General features: G+C 49.7%; 1 protein-coding gene across 1 annotated transcript; it reads right to left on the bottom strand.

Moving 5' to 3' along the window:
• Window positions 1-5,377: 5,377 nt before the first annotated feature.
• Window positions 5,378-12,871, bottom strand: EPCAM (epithelial cell adhesion molecule). The gene is made up of 9 exons (XM_045011859.1): window positions 12,540-12,871; window positions 11,546-11,650; window positions 10,784-11,027; window positions 10,359-10,424; window positions 9,059-9,122; window positions 8,261-8,362; window positions 7,910-8,104; window positions 7,040-7,081; window positions 5,378-5,930 (listed from the first exon to the last, which is right to left on the bottom strand). Exons 1-9 carry the CDS (start codon window positions 12,610-12,612, stop codon window positions 5,889-5,891), a joined length of 933 nt encoding a protein of 310 aa, XP_044867794.1. The 5' UTR covers window positions 12,613-12,871; the 3' UTR covers window positions 5,378-5,888.
• Between the last annotated feature and the right edge of the window lie 2,347 nt (window positions 12,872-15,218).

Here is a 15,218-nt window from a genome sequence, read left to right as displayed (position 1 = left end):
CAAACGTGTAGACAGCCATGTGACTCAGGAAACCGAGGCAAGTGCGAGCCCAAGTTGGCGGGAAGGTCCGTAGACCTTGTACAATTGTTACCCTCGCCTGAAACCAAGGCTGAGGAAAGCAGGCTCTGGCGAGTCTGGAGTCCAGGACGGCCCCAATGAATTCCCTTCCCTGTGTGGGAATCAGAGTGGATTTTACTATTGATCATCAGGCCTAGACACAGGAATAGGTTCGTGTCGATGCCCACATGACTGGTACTTTGGGCCCGGGGGTTCTTCGAATGAGCTACTCGTCTAGACACGGAGAACGTGTATCCGACGGTGGCGAAGAAAGGCGGCGATTACAGCCATGCACCTTGAATACCCCTGGGTTGTATAGAGGCCAACCGGGAGGGCCGTATACTGGGAATAACGATGGTAGGCCCCAAACCGAGGGTACCTTCTGTGTGGAAGAGGAATGGCAACGTGAAAAACACGCGCCCTTCATATCGAGGGCGGCGTACCAGTCTCCGGAATCCCAGGATGGGATGACGGTCGCCCTGGGTACCATGCGGAACTCATCTGCATCGTGACTTGTTGAGTTCCTGCAGGCCTAGGATAGGTCTGAGACCTCCCTTCGCTTAGGGGAATAGGTTTCGCCCTAGATACCTCCTGTATAGCTCCGATGAGGAGGAACGTCCGCACCTCTTGCCAGAGGAATCGCTCGTGAGAGGGGTCCTTAGGAGGGGCGAGGATGGGTAGGCTTTTGCCCCATTGGTGGTCAGAAGGACCCTAATTCTGGCTCCTTTGGGGTGCGGATTGACGGCCACGACCGTGTAAGCCACGCCCGCTGGCCATGTTCTGACCTTGTCAAGGCGCAGGGTAAGAGCGGAGGTTGGGGACGGAAGCGTCGGCGCTGAATTACCGGCGTGTGCATGCCGAGAGAGAGAGAGAGCAAAGTGACCCTGCTGCCCTTTAGGTTCTGCAGCCTAGGGCCAGTGTTGTCAGAGAACAGGCCTGTGCCACTGAAGGGCAAGATCTGTATAGCGTGCCGCAGCTGCGAGGGAAGGCTCGATAAATGGAGCCCTGAAACGCGCCGCGTGGCAACACCCGAGGCCAGAGTCATGGCAGCGGAGTCAGCTGCGTCCAACGAGGCCTGGAGGGAAGCTCTCTCCAGCTCCGTCCTTTGCTGCAGGAGGGCATCGAACTCTTGACGGGAGTTCCGAAGAACCGACTCTGTAAATTTGCCCACCGCCACCCACAGTAGCGGATAAGCAGGGCTTGCTGGTTCGCTACACGAAGTTGCAGGGCCCCCTCCGGGTACATCTTACGGCCCAGTAAACCACACGCCCAGCCTCTTTGGATTTAGGGGCTGGTCGCATTTCGATTAGAGGAGGGCCGGAGGGGCATGTTCCTGCCCCCGCCTCCTCTGGGGAGGAGGAAAAAGAAAGGCCTGGGACAAGCGGGTCCTGTGTGGGCTCGAGCTCCTGGACGACCTCCTGATCCGGTGGGATCTGGGAGCCCGGTGCCGAACCGGGGGTTGCTCTGTACCGGTCGGACGGGGATGACTAATCGTCACCTCTGGCACCCAGAGCTCGGAGGGAACGGAGCGAGATGGGATCACCGGTACGCCTCTGGCGTGGTAGTACACCCACGGCGTCCAGAATGACCACTGATAGGTCTCCTGGAAGACTCTGGAGGGCACATCGGAAAACAGAGTGCTACGCATATGAAGTGTCCGCACGGGACGACACTGATGCGTGGCTGGATGGCCCTGGAGGAGCTGAAAGCTCTTGGTAGAGTCTCCGTCTGTAACTGACGTCGCTCGATGCGGCACCGGGGATCGGTACCGGTAGACAGACCGGTACCGAGAACGGGACCTGCCACCGAAGCTGTGCCGGGCGGTCGACCGAGGGTGCGAGGCTCGATGATCAGGAGTGGCTACGAGCGTCCCGGTGCCTGAGGCTTGATCGGAGCTGAGTGTCCCAGACCGGCGAACGGGATGCTGACCGGTGCCGCGAGCACTACTGGTACCAACATGGGGAACGGTGCCGAGACCTAGATCGGTGACGGGACCGAGAACATCTGCGGGACCGCGACCCTGAACAGTGCCGCTGTGCGGTGCCGAGGTAGGGTGGTCTGATCAAGGCAGGCTTGCCCATCGACTATGTAACCCCCACCGGCGGTGCCGGGGGTTGAGGCAGCGTAGATGCTGTCGTTGGAATCAGCCCCCTCGCCGTGGACACTGTCTCCGGCGTGGAGGGAATAGTGAGCTCGACCATAGCTGGCACCCCGGATGCAGCTTCATAGTGAGCTCGACCACGGTCCGTACCGGGGAGTGTTCCAGCACCGGACTCGACGGCTTTTGCTTGGCCGGAGTTAATGGTGCGGGCATTGTCGGTGCCGCGGCAGACATCGGTGCCGGGCGGTCCCACTGAACATAGCGCTCGGCTGCGGAGCAGGCGGCTCGGACGCAGCTTCCAGGCGAGCTCGACCACGGTGCGTACCGGGGAGCTTTCCGGCACCTGACTCGACGGCTCTTGCCTGGCCGGATTTAACGGTGCGGATATTGTTGGTGCCGCGGCCGACATCGGTGCCGGGCGATCCGACGGAGCATAGCGCTCGGCTGCGGAGCAGGCGGCTCAGACGCAGCTTCATAGCGAGCTCGACCACGGTCCGTACCGGGGAGCTTTCCAGCACCGGACTCGACGGCTCTTGCCTGGCCGGAGTGAAAGGTGCGGATATTGTCGGTGCCACGGCCGACATCGGTGCCGGGCGATCCGACGGAGCATAGCGCTCGGCTGCGGAGCAGGCGGCTCGGACGCAGCTTCAGAGCGAGCTCGACCACGGTCCATACCGGGGAGCTTTCCAGCACCGGACTCGACGGCTCTTGCCTGGCCGGAGTGAAAGGTGCGGATATTGTCGGTGCCACGGCCGACATCGGTGCCGGGCGATCCGACGGAGCATAGCGCTTGGCTGCGGAGCAGGCGGCTCGGACGCAGCTTCAGAGCGAGCTCGACCACGGTCCGTACCGGGGAGCTTTCCAGCACCGGACTCGATGGCTCTTGCCTGGCCGGAGTGAAAGGTGCGGATATTGTCGGTGCCGCGGCAGACACCGGTGCCGGGCGATCCGACGGAGCATAGCGCTTGGCTGCGGAGCAGGCGGCTCGGACGCAGCTTCCGGGCGAGCTCGACCACGGTGCGTACCGGGGAGCTTTCCAGCACCGGACTCGACGGCTCTTGCCTGGCCGGAGTAACTCTTCATCCTCCAGGAGAGAGGTCCATGCCGAGGGTACGTCGGAGTCAGCGACGGTGGTGCCAGGAGGCCTTGGCGGCACCGGCGGTCCGGTGCCGAGGAAGCGCGCCGGGAAAACTAACTAGCGCTCGGCGCCGAGAGCGGAGGAGCAAGAGCTGCCTCCCTCAGGAGCTGTTTAAAACGAAAGCCCCGCTCCCCTTTGTCCACTGATTAAAGGCCTCACAAATGCGGCACTTATCTGAGAGGTAAGATCCCTCGAGGCACTTAGGAGAAGATCTCTTGTCGGCAGCGGCTTGTGGCCGGCCGAGCATTAGAAAACCCTGTGGACCGGGCATCGGACCCGGCCCCGGGTGAGGGGAAGGGGATAAACCCCAACCCCTGTAAAATAAATACACTATACTATTCTACAAACAAACAGAGTTAACTACAACTAGAAACAGAACGAGAGAAAACTACGAGTAGCTAGGGAAGTGGAGGTCAGCTGAGCTGTGCTCCACTGTTCCAACGGCCGTCACGGGCGGAAAGAAGGAACTGAGGAGCGGACGGGCCGGCTGGGGTATATATCCTGCGCTATAGCGGCGCCACTCCAGGGGGCGCCCAGCCGGCCCGCCGGAGTTGCTAGGGTAAAAATCTTCCGAAGAGCCGTGCACGCGCGGCACGCACACCTACATGGAATGCATAGGAGCAATCACTCGAAGAAGAATTTAAAGCTCCTGTTAAACAGAGCTATGTAATGCAACCATAACTATGGTGCAGCTTCTACTGCACCATAACCCCTCAGTATTTCCAGTATGCTCCACAGCATCTACAGATTAAAAACTGTCCCTTTGAGACTGAAGTACTCAGTCCCAAGCAACCAGACTCCAGGAATATTTCCACTAACAAGCCTGAATATAAAGTAAAACCTCAACCGTGAGAGCAGAGCCATTAAAGTTACCTAGTATTCAGTTTGTTACACATCTTAGACTGAAAGCAACTGGGTTAAGATTTGTGATTTAGATTGTTAGAATTGGAGGGGAGGGGAAATCACTACTTTTAGTAGAGACTTCAAGTTAAACTCAGCTAAAAAATGGCTGAACCTCTTGTATTCTTGCAACCTTTTAAAAACAAACAATAAAGGAGTTTTCCAGTCAAAACTAGAGACAAAGCTAGATTTGATATTGAAACTGCCCCCTGTTCTGCTGAGTGTTCATAACTATAAATTGGATCCTTGGTAGTAATCGATTCTGTTATTTTAAAGGAACCTCTGACTTCCTCAGCTTTAGCCTCTGCTGCAATGGTAGGGGCAGGGACTGGAGCTGTCTGCCACCACCTCACCCCCCATGGCAGCAACTCAGGCTTCATTTCACTCCAGTGGTCAGTGTCCCCACCCCCCATTATTTTTAGTGAAAGTCAAGGACAGGTTGCAGGCTTCTGTGAATTTCTGTGTATTGCCACAGCCTGTCCCTGAATGTCACTAAAAATAACCATGACAAAAATCTTAAGTATTACTAATCAAAAGAAATTTTTTCAACGGTTTTCATTTTGAGGTGTTCGACAGCCATTTTTACATTAGATCCTGCCCCCACCCTCAAGATTTTTGGCACTTGAAAGATTACACTCTTATGATTTATGTAAAGCTCATGATAGGCACAGCTAACTCAATGTATCAAAAGGGCAAGCCTGGATAAAATACAGAGTTCCTTACTGAGTAGGAACAGGGGTTGAGGAACTTATGTCATAGGAATCTGCATTTTTTAAATACAGTTGTACAATTATATGCATGAGGACCCCCTCCCCCACAAATCAAAGCTACACATGCATTTACTGTGTTAGTATTTAACAACTGGATAGTCTTTGGCTTTGATATTTATCCATTCAAAATAGATATCATGCCTGCAACAAGCATGCCAGAAGACAAGAGCTTAAACAGTTTGTGCCCAGCCAGAAAGGTGGTTGGCCAATACAATAAGGATGTTCAGGTGCACATAAGACATGGCACTTGAATGTCTATGGGAAGATTAGATCACATGAATGTCTGGGTTGCTTACTTTCTTCTGTAGATATTTTTACATAGTAGCACAGAGGATAATACTGAAGTACTGCATGATTAGTTTAACTGGACTAGTAGAATAATATAAAGTCAATATAATAAAGAGCTGGCAATTTGTTTTAGAGTTTTATTAAATTCAAGTCATAAAAAAAAGTTACAGCAAAGGTATCAAAGACAGTGTACATACAGACATCCTTAAAAACAAAGCCATATTCAACTGTACATGAGCCAGATAACAGGTATTCAGAGTTCTGTAGCTATATCCTGACAAGGCCAGCCTCAAAAAAAATGTGTATTTAGATTAATTTCCCATTATTTGTAGTAGGAAGTTTGTAATAGATGTATTACTGCAACACTTCTGCAGAGTCAGCTTATTGCTACAATCTCTTGGAGAGTTAGCCAGCTCCCAAATTAAACTTGTACCCCTCCCACCCCCTCAAGATTGGCAACAGTGGTACTAGTACTTATCCTATCTACGCTTATTAGAATTTCAGAGATCACTAAGTCACATAATTTTTCCCTGTAGACCACAAACATATACAAAATTTAAATCCACACTTCTAGTCTTGTTTTAGTTCTGTTTGCCTTCTTGATAGTTCACGATTTGTCTTCTAGTGACTTCAGTTATGGGTTTAGTTCTCTTTGCATTTCATTCATTTCCTTTGCCTGGGGGGGGTGGGGGGGGAAGGAAGAGAAAAATATTAATGGTACAGATGTTGGAAGACAATTATATTTACCTCCTTAAAGGTCACTGGGGGGAGGGAGGTGGCGGCAGTCACTCCCGGTCTCTGCATTAGCTCTGCCACTGCCCCAAACACCCTATCATAGCCAGCCATTTTCATCCCATGGTTACGTAATTTGTGGCCATAGCTTGGCATGCACTGTGCAGCCGTTTAGGGCCTCGCTTCACTCAGCCAAATAGGAAATAAAATCCTCCTTCTGCAAACACTTACTCGTGGGCTTAACTTTACTATTGTTAGTAGATGCTGCAAACAATTATGAATGGATTTAACTCTGTTACTGGGAACTTAATGCCTGCATAAATGTTTGGGCTTAGTGCACCAAATATTCATTAACCTTGCTCATATAAAAGAGGTCTGTCACAATGCCATGACATGTTTTAGAGTTACTTTTCCCTTTTCCAAAAAGAGAGTGTTTATTAAGTATCAGTGCATAGACCATAGTCTGCAACCAGGAGATCTAGTCAAATCTGGTGATGCTGCTGCTACTACTACCACTGATATCACACAATGCTAGGCTTGCCAGTGCTACTTCAAGGAACCCCAAATTTGAATTTTTCTTCTGCTTGGCAGAGAGCAGAAGTGAACAAGTTTTAAGCTAGATGCTTTGTGCCTCTCTCGTTTGAGGCCTCAGTCTCAAGGTACAGAAGTACCAGACAGAAGTTCCTCTTGGCATCAGACTGCCCCTATTGCCAAGTACATTACTTGAATATAGTCATCATCCTGTGGAGATTAGGAAAGGATGTACCTAAACAGGAATACAGACGTACAATAACTGGTTTATTGCACACCAAGTGGCCAGCAAGTATTAAAAACCATGAGCTCTGGCCACACTAAGTCATTGCAACTAGAGTCACTTGTATATGAACACAAAGCGTTGACATTTGTTTTGCAACCCACACAAAAAGAAATTTTGCCTTAGTTAGAAAACGAGTCTTTCCCCCTAGAAAAATCCTGAGGAAAGTGACACTCCACACCTTTAGCCTTCGTAGAAGTCTGTATCTAATGAAGTGCTTTTGATCCTTTAGAACTTACCTCAGCCTTCTCATACTTTCCTCTCCTTCTCCTAGTGATAACCTGTAAGAGACAGACAGGTTAAACAGTTAAGTCAAGCATCACAATTCAGTGTTAAGCTTCAAGCCCGCTCAGTGCTCTAAAGTTTCCCAAATCTTGACTCCTTAAGGAAGGGAAAGAAAAAAGTTTCTGCTACCCACTTTACTACATTGGACTAGCAGATTTAAAAAAAATCTCCATCTAGATACAGATTTAAGTTATCCTATCTCCAAAGGATCACCTACTTGTGTGCTGCACCAGAGCTCTAGAGAAAACAAAGAACAAAAAACAGGCTTTTCATTCAGTGACTGAGCTCAGAAGGAGACAAGTGTGAAGTTTGTCATTTGTTTTATATAGTCAGAATACAGACTGAGTGCAAGTGATTTTACAGAAATCATTTCCTGCTGTAATATACATGATTGCTTCTCTGTAGTCTACACTAATATTTCCCAACCAGTGTGCCATAGCACACAGCTGTGTGCCATCAGGCCCAAACAGGGTGTGCTGTGGAATTTTTTAAAAGTACATGTGAGAACAAGTGAGGGACCACCACTTTTTGATTAGTCATTGTCCTTGCCTATTCCAGGGCAGAGCAACCAACCAACCAGAGCTTAATCTCTCTTCCTCCTTCCCCTACTGTGTGAGCAACAGGTCAGCTCCTGTGCCCATCCCCTTCCCTCCTGTAGTCATTGGCTGGGGAGGGGGTAGGAGGAGAAGGAAGAGCCCCTGGAGTTCGAGCTGTGCTGCAGCGGACAAAAAAAAGTTGGGGACCACTGGTCTAGAGTGCTGGCACAAAGTGTACATTGCCAGTATTACTAGACTTGTTTGCAACCAAAAAAAAAAACAACTTACCAGTACAATAATTCCAGCAACTATTGCTAGTATCACCACTACAATGACTGCAATAACACCAGCAGTCAGACGTTTCATGGAAAACTCTGGGGGCTTTTCATCAACATAGTAGATTAGAGCTTGATCAAATTTTAGAGGTTCTTCACTGACGTTTATCTGTAGTGTGCCACTCTGAATTAGAGAGTCACCTTTGACCTGTGGGAGGTTGAAGAGGCACTTATTAGCACACTGCTCTTATGCAATAATCCATTTAAAAACAATGTTGGATACAACTCAAATTATTAGCCAGTACACTTGAATATAATTGTTCGAAGTCACTGTTTTGAAAGCAAACTATTAATGCAGTCTTACATCTTTTTCAAAGTAGTAAGCCACGTCAGATATATCCACACTCTTGGCAGACTTCTGGGAAACATTTTGTTTCAGTTCAATAGTGATATAAGGTTTTTCATACTGCAAGAGTAAAAGCAGAGTTACGGTTATTACTTCCTTGTAAACAATTAGAGTGATGAAAAAAACAAGTCATTTATAATGCTTTAAAGCAATTCCATAGTTATGCTCTTTTTAATGTTACTGATGAGCAGTTTTACAGATTGAGAACAAGATGGAAATACCAAAAATAGCACACTAGATGCTGCTTAACCATTGCATGGTTCAAATACAAAGTTATCTATATGGTGGGAGGAGGAATTTTAGAATTCTTTTGGACAGTAAATTGATGAGAATTTGCACCAGCCTTTACTCTGATTTTTCCAATTCATGAGCAACTCAAGATTTTGGTCATGTCTGAAGAGATTGTCAGGACAGGATTCACAGGAAAGGGAAGGTAGAGGCAGCATCTCAGAAGCATGTTCTGAGTAGGAGTAGATTCCCCACAAACAAGGCACATCTCTCTTCCCTTTTTGGGAGCGAGAATGGAGAAAATCCAACTCTAGGCACTGCCTACCCTTCAGTCTCTACTTTAGTCAACTGAATGATTACACTGAAACAATACTATCATCATTGCTATTCAACTGGAATATTCCAATTTAACAGTGTTTTATAGTCATACCAGCACCAAAATGCTTGCTTTGTAGGAGCTCAATCTTAAAAGGATATTAAATTGACTTCCAGACACATTCTAAGTAAAGAAAAAGATACGCCTCTTACCACAACATCAGTTATATACTCTGGATTCAGCGAGTAACGCTCCTTAAATGCATTTTTGATGATACTGCAAGAAGATTACAATATTAAAATGTAGCAACTCTAAGTTTACACAGAAGCTAAACTGCCACCCAAACATATTGAGTCTTCATTTTCATGAGTAAGAGCCCTATAGGAGGAATTTTGTACAACATATAGCAACAGCTTCAATGGCAATTGGGACTTTCATGGGAGTGTATGATAAAGCATTGTGAAGGCCAAGTCAAAACTTCTAATGAAGTGAGTCAGGTATTGTGACACTTGCAATATTTGCCCCCCCCCCCCCTTTTTTTTTTTAAACCCCCACCTCACTCAAGTGAATATATGACAGTTTTAATCTTAAAATTTCTAGCTATCACAGTTGCAGGGAAGAACAAGATAGTGGGACGCAAGTGTAACTCAAAGGCTCAAACCGGAAGGCCAATTATTTTTGGTGTTCTAACGACAATATTGCCAAAACCTAAAATTTTTTATTTTATTTAGTTTAAATTAGAGCTATTAAAAAAATTAATCACGAGATTAAAAAATTGTGATTAATTGCAGTTTTAATTGCACTGTTAAATGGTATTCCATTATTTAAGTATTTTTGGATGTTTTCTACATTGTAAGGTATTTACTTGCCAGATAGCATGAAGGGGCATATAAATGTTTAGCATATCTGGCAAGTAAATACCTTGCAATGCTGGCTACAGAACTGCCATGCAAGCGCCTGGTCTCACTTTCAGGTGAGATTGTAAATAAGAAGTGGGCAGCATCATCTCTTGTAAATGTAAACAAATTTGTTCAGCGAAATGCTAAGACAAACAAGAAGTAGGCCTGAGTGGACTTGTAAAACTTTAGAGCCTACATAGTTGTTGTTTGGAAGTGAAGTTATGTAACAAACAAACAAAATCTACATTTGTATGTTGCACTACAGTACTTGTAAGAGGTGAATTGAAAATACTATCTTTTTTACAGACCAAATATATGTAATCAAAATAAAAGTGAGCACTGTACATTTTGTATTCTGTATTGTAATGGAAATCAATACATTTGTAAATGTAGAAAAACATCCAAAAATGTGAATAAATTTAAAATGGTATTCTATTATTAAGAGAGTGTTAATAACTTGATAAAAAAATTGCTGCATTAACTCAGTGATTAACTCAAAACAAATTAACTGCAATTAATTGACAGCCCTAGTTGAAACATACTAGTGAAAAATAAACATCCTCAACTGCATACTATAGCACAAACAACAGATGTTTTAATTTGATGCACTTACTCCTTCAAAAGAGAAGCATCCACAGCTGTACTTCTCTCACTGTGTTTTGTTTCAATGATGATCCAGCTGAAATATAAAAGCCAAGCAGTTAGAGCAAATATTTTAAGTATCTACAAAGTCAGGTACACCAATATATTAAAATATTTTGCCTACTCATGTTCTGAGATCAATGTTAACTGATTTTTATTTTTAAATTAAGTTCTGAGCAAGAAGAACTAGAAACTTCTTTCCACCATTCCCTGCACATTCACAGACGTATTAAATGAAGTATCAAATTATTTTAAAACTGATTAAGTTATTAGGAGGTTAGGACCACTGGATTCTTGGTTCACATATACACTCCTAAGTTTTCCCTTATGTACAAAATACAGAGGGCAAGTCATGTACTATCAGAATATGGCACCATAACGTGTTACAAGACTGACCTTGTTCTGACTAGTTCACTGCACTGCAAGTCTGTGTCACTCTTTTCAGTTCTTCTTGCTCCAGCAGTGTTCACGCACCAGCAGGAAGTTCCATTGCACTGCCTAGCCTTGAAGTTGCCACTGTTTTCACAGTCAGGATCATAAATGCCATCGTTGTCTACATATGCATGTTTTGGCTTCTCCTTACGACCAGCCTTCTTTAAACCAGCCATTTCTGCCTTCATCAGCAGACATTTTGAAGTCACTAAGAACAGTTTAAAAAAAAAAAAGTTTGATCTTGAAAGTTACCAGAACCATTGGTTCAAAACATCAGTGACTGGTTTTGGTTTGCTATAAGTAGAATGATGTTCTATTGAAAGGCAGCAATTGTAAAGCTGCTAAAAGGAAATATTACACAAAAGTCATCTGTGGAAGGTCTTACCAGGAGACACAGGACAAGGATTAAAACAAAAAAGTGGGGGGAGGGAAGTATATACATAGATTTGGATAATGGGAACTTGTTTAGACATGACAAACAAATTTGACCGTAGCTCAAAGGGTTTATAACCTTTTCAATCAGTAACAGAGGGTTAGGAAGCTTTCCCCCAAGGGTGCATTTTTCCTTAAGTGCCCATTTTGTGGCTTCTTGTCCTTTCCTCTGAAGCAGTCAGCACCAATCACTGCCAGAGCAGTCCAGTGGTCAGACCTAGTAAGGTCTCATCTATCACCTGAAAGGATAACAGTAAGCAGCTGCCCAAAGCAAGGAGTGTAGGCGATACTTACGTGTGTCACACCTGACTGAGACTTCTGACCCAACGGACGTGCACCAGCAGCCGGTAGCATTGCCAATGCAGTTGGTTGTGCGTTTGTTTTTGGCACATGTACAACCTAAAAGAGATTAAACCCCCAAGGACGCCGTGAGTACTTAACCCCCCTACAGAGGTGGCCCGCGTCCCCCCGTTACAGTCTGCGGGCGGGCGCCGAGCCAAAGCGCAGCGAGTGACCCGCGCGAGGCCAACCCGCGCCCGGCGGAGCGGGAGCTGGCAGGGGGAAGGTCTCGGCTCCTCGGGCCATGCCGAGCCCGGCCCCGCACCCAACCCGCGCCCGGCGGAGCGGGAGCTGGCAGGGGGAAGGTCTCGGCTCCTCGGGCCGTGCCGAGCCCGGCCCCGCACCCAACCCGCGCCCGGCGGAGCGGGAGCTGGCAGGGGGAAGGTCTCGGCTCCTCGGGCCATGCCGAGCCCGGCCCCGCACCCAACCCGCGCCCGGCGGAGCGGGAACTGGCAGGGGGAAGGTCTCGGCTCCTCGGGCCATGCCGAGCCCGGCCCCGCACCCAACCCGCGCCCGGCGGAGCGGGAGCTGGCAGGGGGAAGGTCTCGGCTCCTCGGGCCATGCCGAGCCCGGCCCCACACCCAGCAGCTGGTCTCGCCTCCCCCCGGCTGGCCAAGTATCCGCCCTGCGCGCCCCTCCGCGGGGAACTCTCCGGGCTCGGCACCGCACGCACCGAGGGGCGGGGCGGTTCCCGAGACCCAGCCAGGTGCTCGGGGCGCGACTCAGCCGCCCAGAGGGCACCGGGGCGCGCCCGGCCCGGCTCCCGCCCCCACCCCCGGGGGCTCAGCCCCCCGGCAGCAGGCGGAGCCCGCGCTAGCCACAGCGCCAAGGGCGGCTGGAGCGCCACGGCGGAGCTCGCCTCGCCCTGCCGCACCGGGAGCCCGGCCGGGAGGGCCCGTTCTGGGGCGCGGGACCGAGCGGCAGCTCCCCGGGCGCGGGTCCTACTCACCCTGGTCCTGCTGAGCCCAGCACACGGCGGCGGCCACCAGCAGCAGCAGCGCAGCCCCGCGGAGCGGCTCCATGGCGGGCGGGGGTCGGGGGTCCGGAGCGCTTGGCCCTGTAGCTGCGGGAGAGCGACCTGTGCGTGCGGCTCGGGGAACCGCTCCCAGTCACTGCCTGAGCTGCCCGACGGGTTCCGCAGGTAGTGCCCTGGCCGCGCCTCCCGGCTCCGGTTACACCCACCTGGGGCCACTGCTCCTCCCCCTGCGATCGCTGGCGCTGCCCCGCCCGGCCGGGCCGGGCTAATAAACCCCGCAGCGCCTGGGCGAAACTGAGTGACTCAGGGGGGGAGGGGTCCCTGCCTCACCTGGGGCGCCCCGGGGCTGGCGACCATATATAGCCTCTTCCGGGGGCGGGGGGAAGCCGGGAGACGGGGGGGGGGGGGCGCTCACCTGCGGGGGCGGGGTGAATCAGGGAGACAATGGGGTGGGGGAGATCGCTCACCTCGGGGGCGGGGGGTGAAGCCAGGCGACCATGGGGTGGGGGAGAGCGCTCACCTCCGGGGGGGGGGGGGGTGAAGCCGGGAGACAATGGGGTGGGGGGGATCGCTCACCTGCGGGGGGCGGGGTGAAGCAGGGAGACAATGGGGTGGGGGAGATCGCTCACCTGGGGGGGGGGTGAAGCCAGGCGACCATGGGGTGGGGGAGAGCGCTCACCTCCGGGGGCGGGGTGAAGCCGGGAGACCGGGGGTGGGGGGAAGCGGGGGGGAGCGCTCACCTCCGGGCGGGGGGAGGAGCAAGGCAGGAGAGCATTGGGGAGAAGGGCATTGAGGGGGTAGCAGTAGGGGATCCAGGGGACGGGACCCTCTGGCCCCGAGGGGCTTGGCCTGGAAACAGGTAGCGGCATTATGGCATATGATGGCCCTTGGCAAGCTCAGTACGTGCCAATACAATGACCGATGGCGGAGTGGGTTGGAAAGAGGGGAGGGATCTACAGGGCAAGTAGAGGCAAGGGGAAGCGAGAGGAGAGGAAGGCAGGGTGCATAGAAAGGGGAGGGAAAGGAGGATGGAGGAAATGAGGAACGTCATGAATGAAAACAGGACATGACCTGCACTAGGAGGTTTTGCTCTCCAGGACAAGAAGAAACTGTTACTCATCCTGGAGCGATCCCTGCCTTCTGTTGGTTTTGAGGTGTGGGACCTTAGGTTGTCACTCACTTTTCTATGACCCCTTCGCTAGTGGAATAAACATGCCCCTTTCTCATTCGTGAGACCTATGATCTAATTTTTTAAGCTCCTCTCAGATTCCCAGATATCCCAATTGTTGTACTGGGCTGTTTGTGTGTTGGCGTAGGTATGTCATTGTAGCTATTCCAGTATAACCCTATAGCAGGGGTCGGCAACCTTTCAGAAGTGGTGTGCCAAGTCTTCATTTATTTACTCTAATTTAAGGTTTTGCATGCCAGTAATACATTTTAACGTGTTTAATGTCTCATTCTATAACTTTATAATATATAACTAAACTATTGTTGTATGTAAAGTAAATAAGGTTTTTAAAATGTTTAAGAAGCTTAATTTAAATTTAAATTAAAATGCAGAGCCCCGCCCCCCGGACCGGTGGCCAGGACCTGGGCAGTGTGAGTGCCACTGAAAATCAGCTCGCGTGCTGCCTTTGGCACGCGTGCCATAGGTTGCCTACCCCTTCCCTATAGCATACACACAGCATACACCAGTGGAAGGGTTTTCTGTCCACATAGTAACAGAACCTGCTCAAACAAAGGCATGGTTTACACCTAAAACTTAGGTCAACCTAGCTGCATTGCTCAGGGCTGTGAAAAATTTGATGCCTTATGCAACATAGCCTCCACTGGAGACACAGTTAGGTTGATAGATTTCTTCCATCGACCAGCCACTGCTTTTCAGATAGGTCAATTAACTACATCAATGGGGAAAAAATCTATCCATCAATGTAGAAAGTGTCTATGCCCCAGCTGCAGTATCACAGCTGTGCTGCTGTTGTGTAGACATACCCAAAGTTAGCTGTGTCAACAGAAGCATTCTCCTATCGACATAGCTGTGTCCACACTGGGGGTTAGGTTGGAATAGCTATGTTGGTCAGGGGTGTGGGGTTTTTTTTTTACAGCCCAGACTGATGTAGCTATCATGATCTAATTTTTAAGTGTGCATGAAGAGTGGAGGCAGGACGCGCTGCTGAGGCTAATGGGGGAGCAAATGGACATGATGAAGCATCTGTTGGAGCTGCAGGAAATCCAACAAGAGCACAGACCCCCACTGCATCCACTGTATAACCACCTGCCCTCCTCCCCATGTTCCATAGCCTCCTCACTCAGATGCCCAAGAATGCAGGGGGTAGGGAGGGCACGCCAGGCACCCAGCCACTCCAAGCAATAGAAGGTGTCATTCAAACAGTTTGATTTGTAGTGTGGCTACAATAAACAATGTGGCCTTATCCTTCCCTCCTCCTCCACCCCACCCCACCACATCCGGGCTACCTTGTCCAGTATCTCTTTTTTTTTTATTAATAAAGAAAGAATGAACGGTTTCAAAACAATAGTTACTTTATTTTGAAGGGGGGAGGGTGGTTGGCTTAGAGGGAATTAAAATCAACAAAGGTTTGCATCAAGGAGGAACACACACAACATTTACACTGAAGCCTGGCCAGTTATGAA

This window comes from Mauremys mutica, chromosome 3 (genome assembly GCF_020497125.1).
Source record: "Mauremys mutica isolate MM-2020 ecotype Southern chromosome 3, ASM2049712v1, whole genome shotgun sequence".
NCBI classification, from domain to species: domain Eukaryota; kingdom Metazoa; phylum Chordata; order Testudines; family Geoemydidae; genus Mauremys; species Mauremys mutica.
Note: the sequence above shows the minus strand (reverse complement) of the source record. Positions and strands in the feature narration are given on the sequence as shown.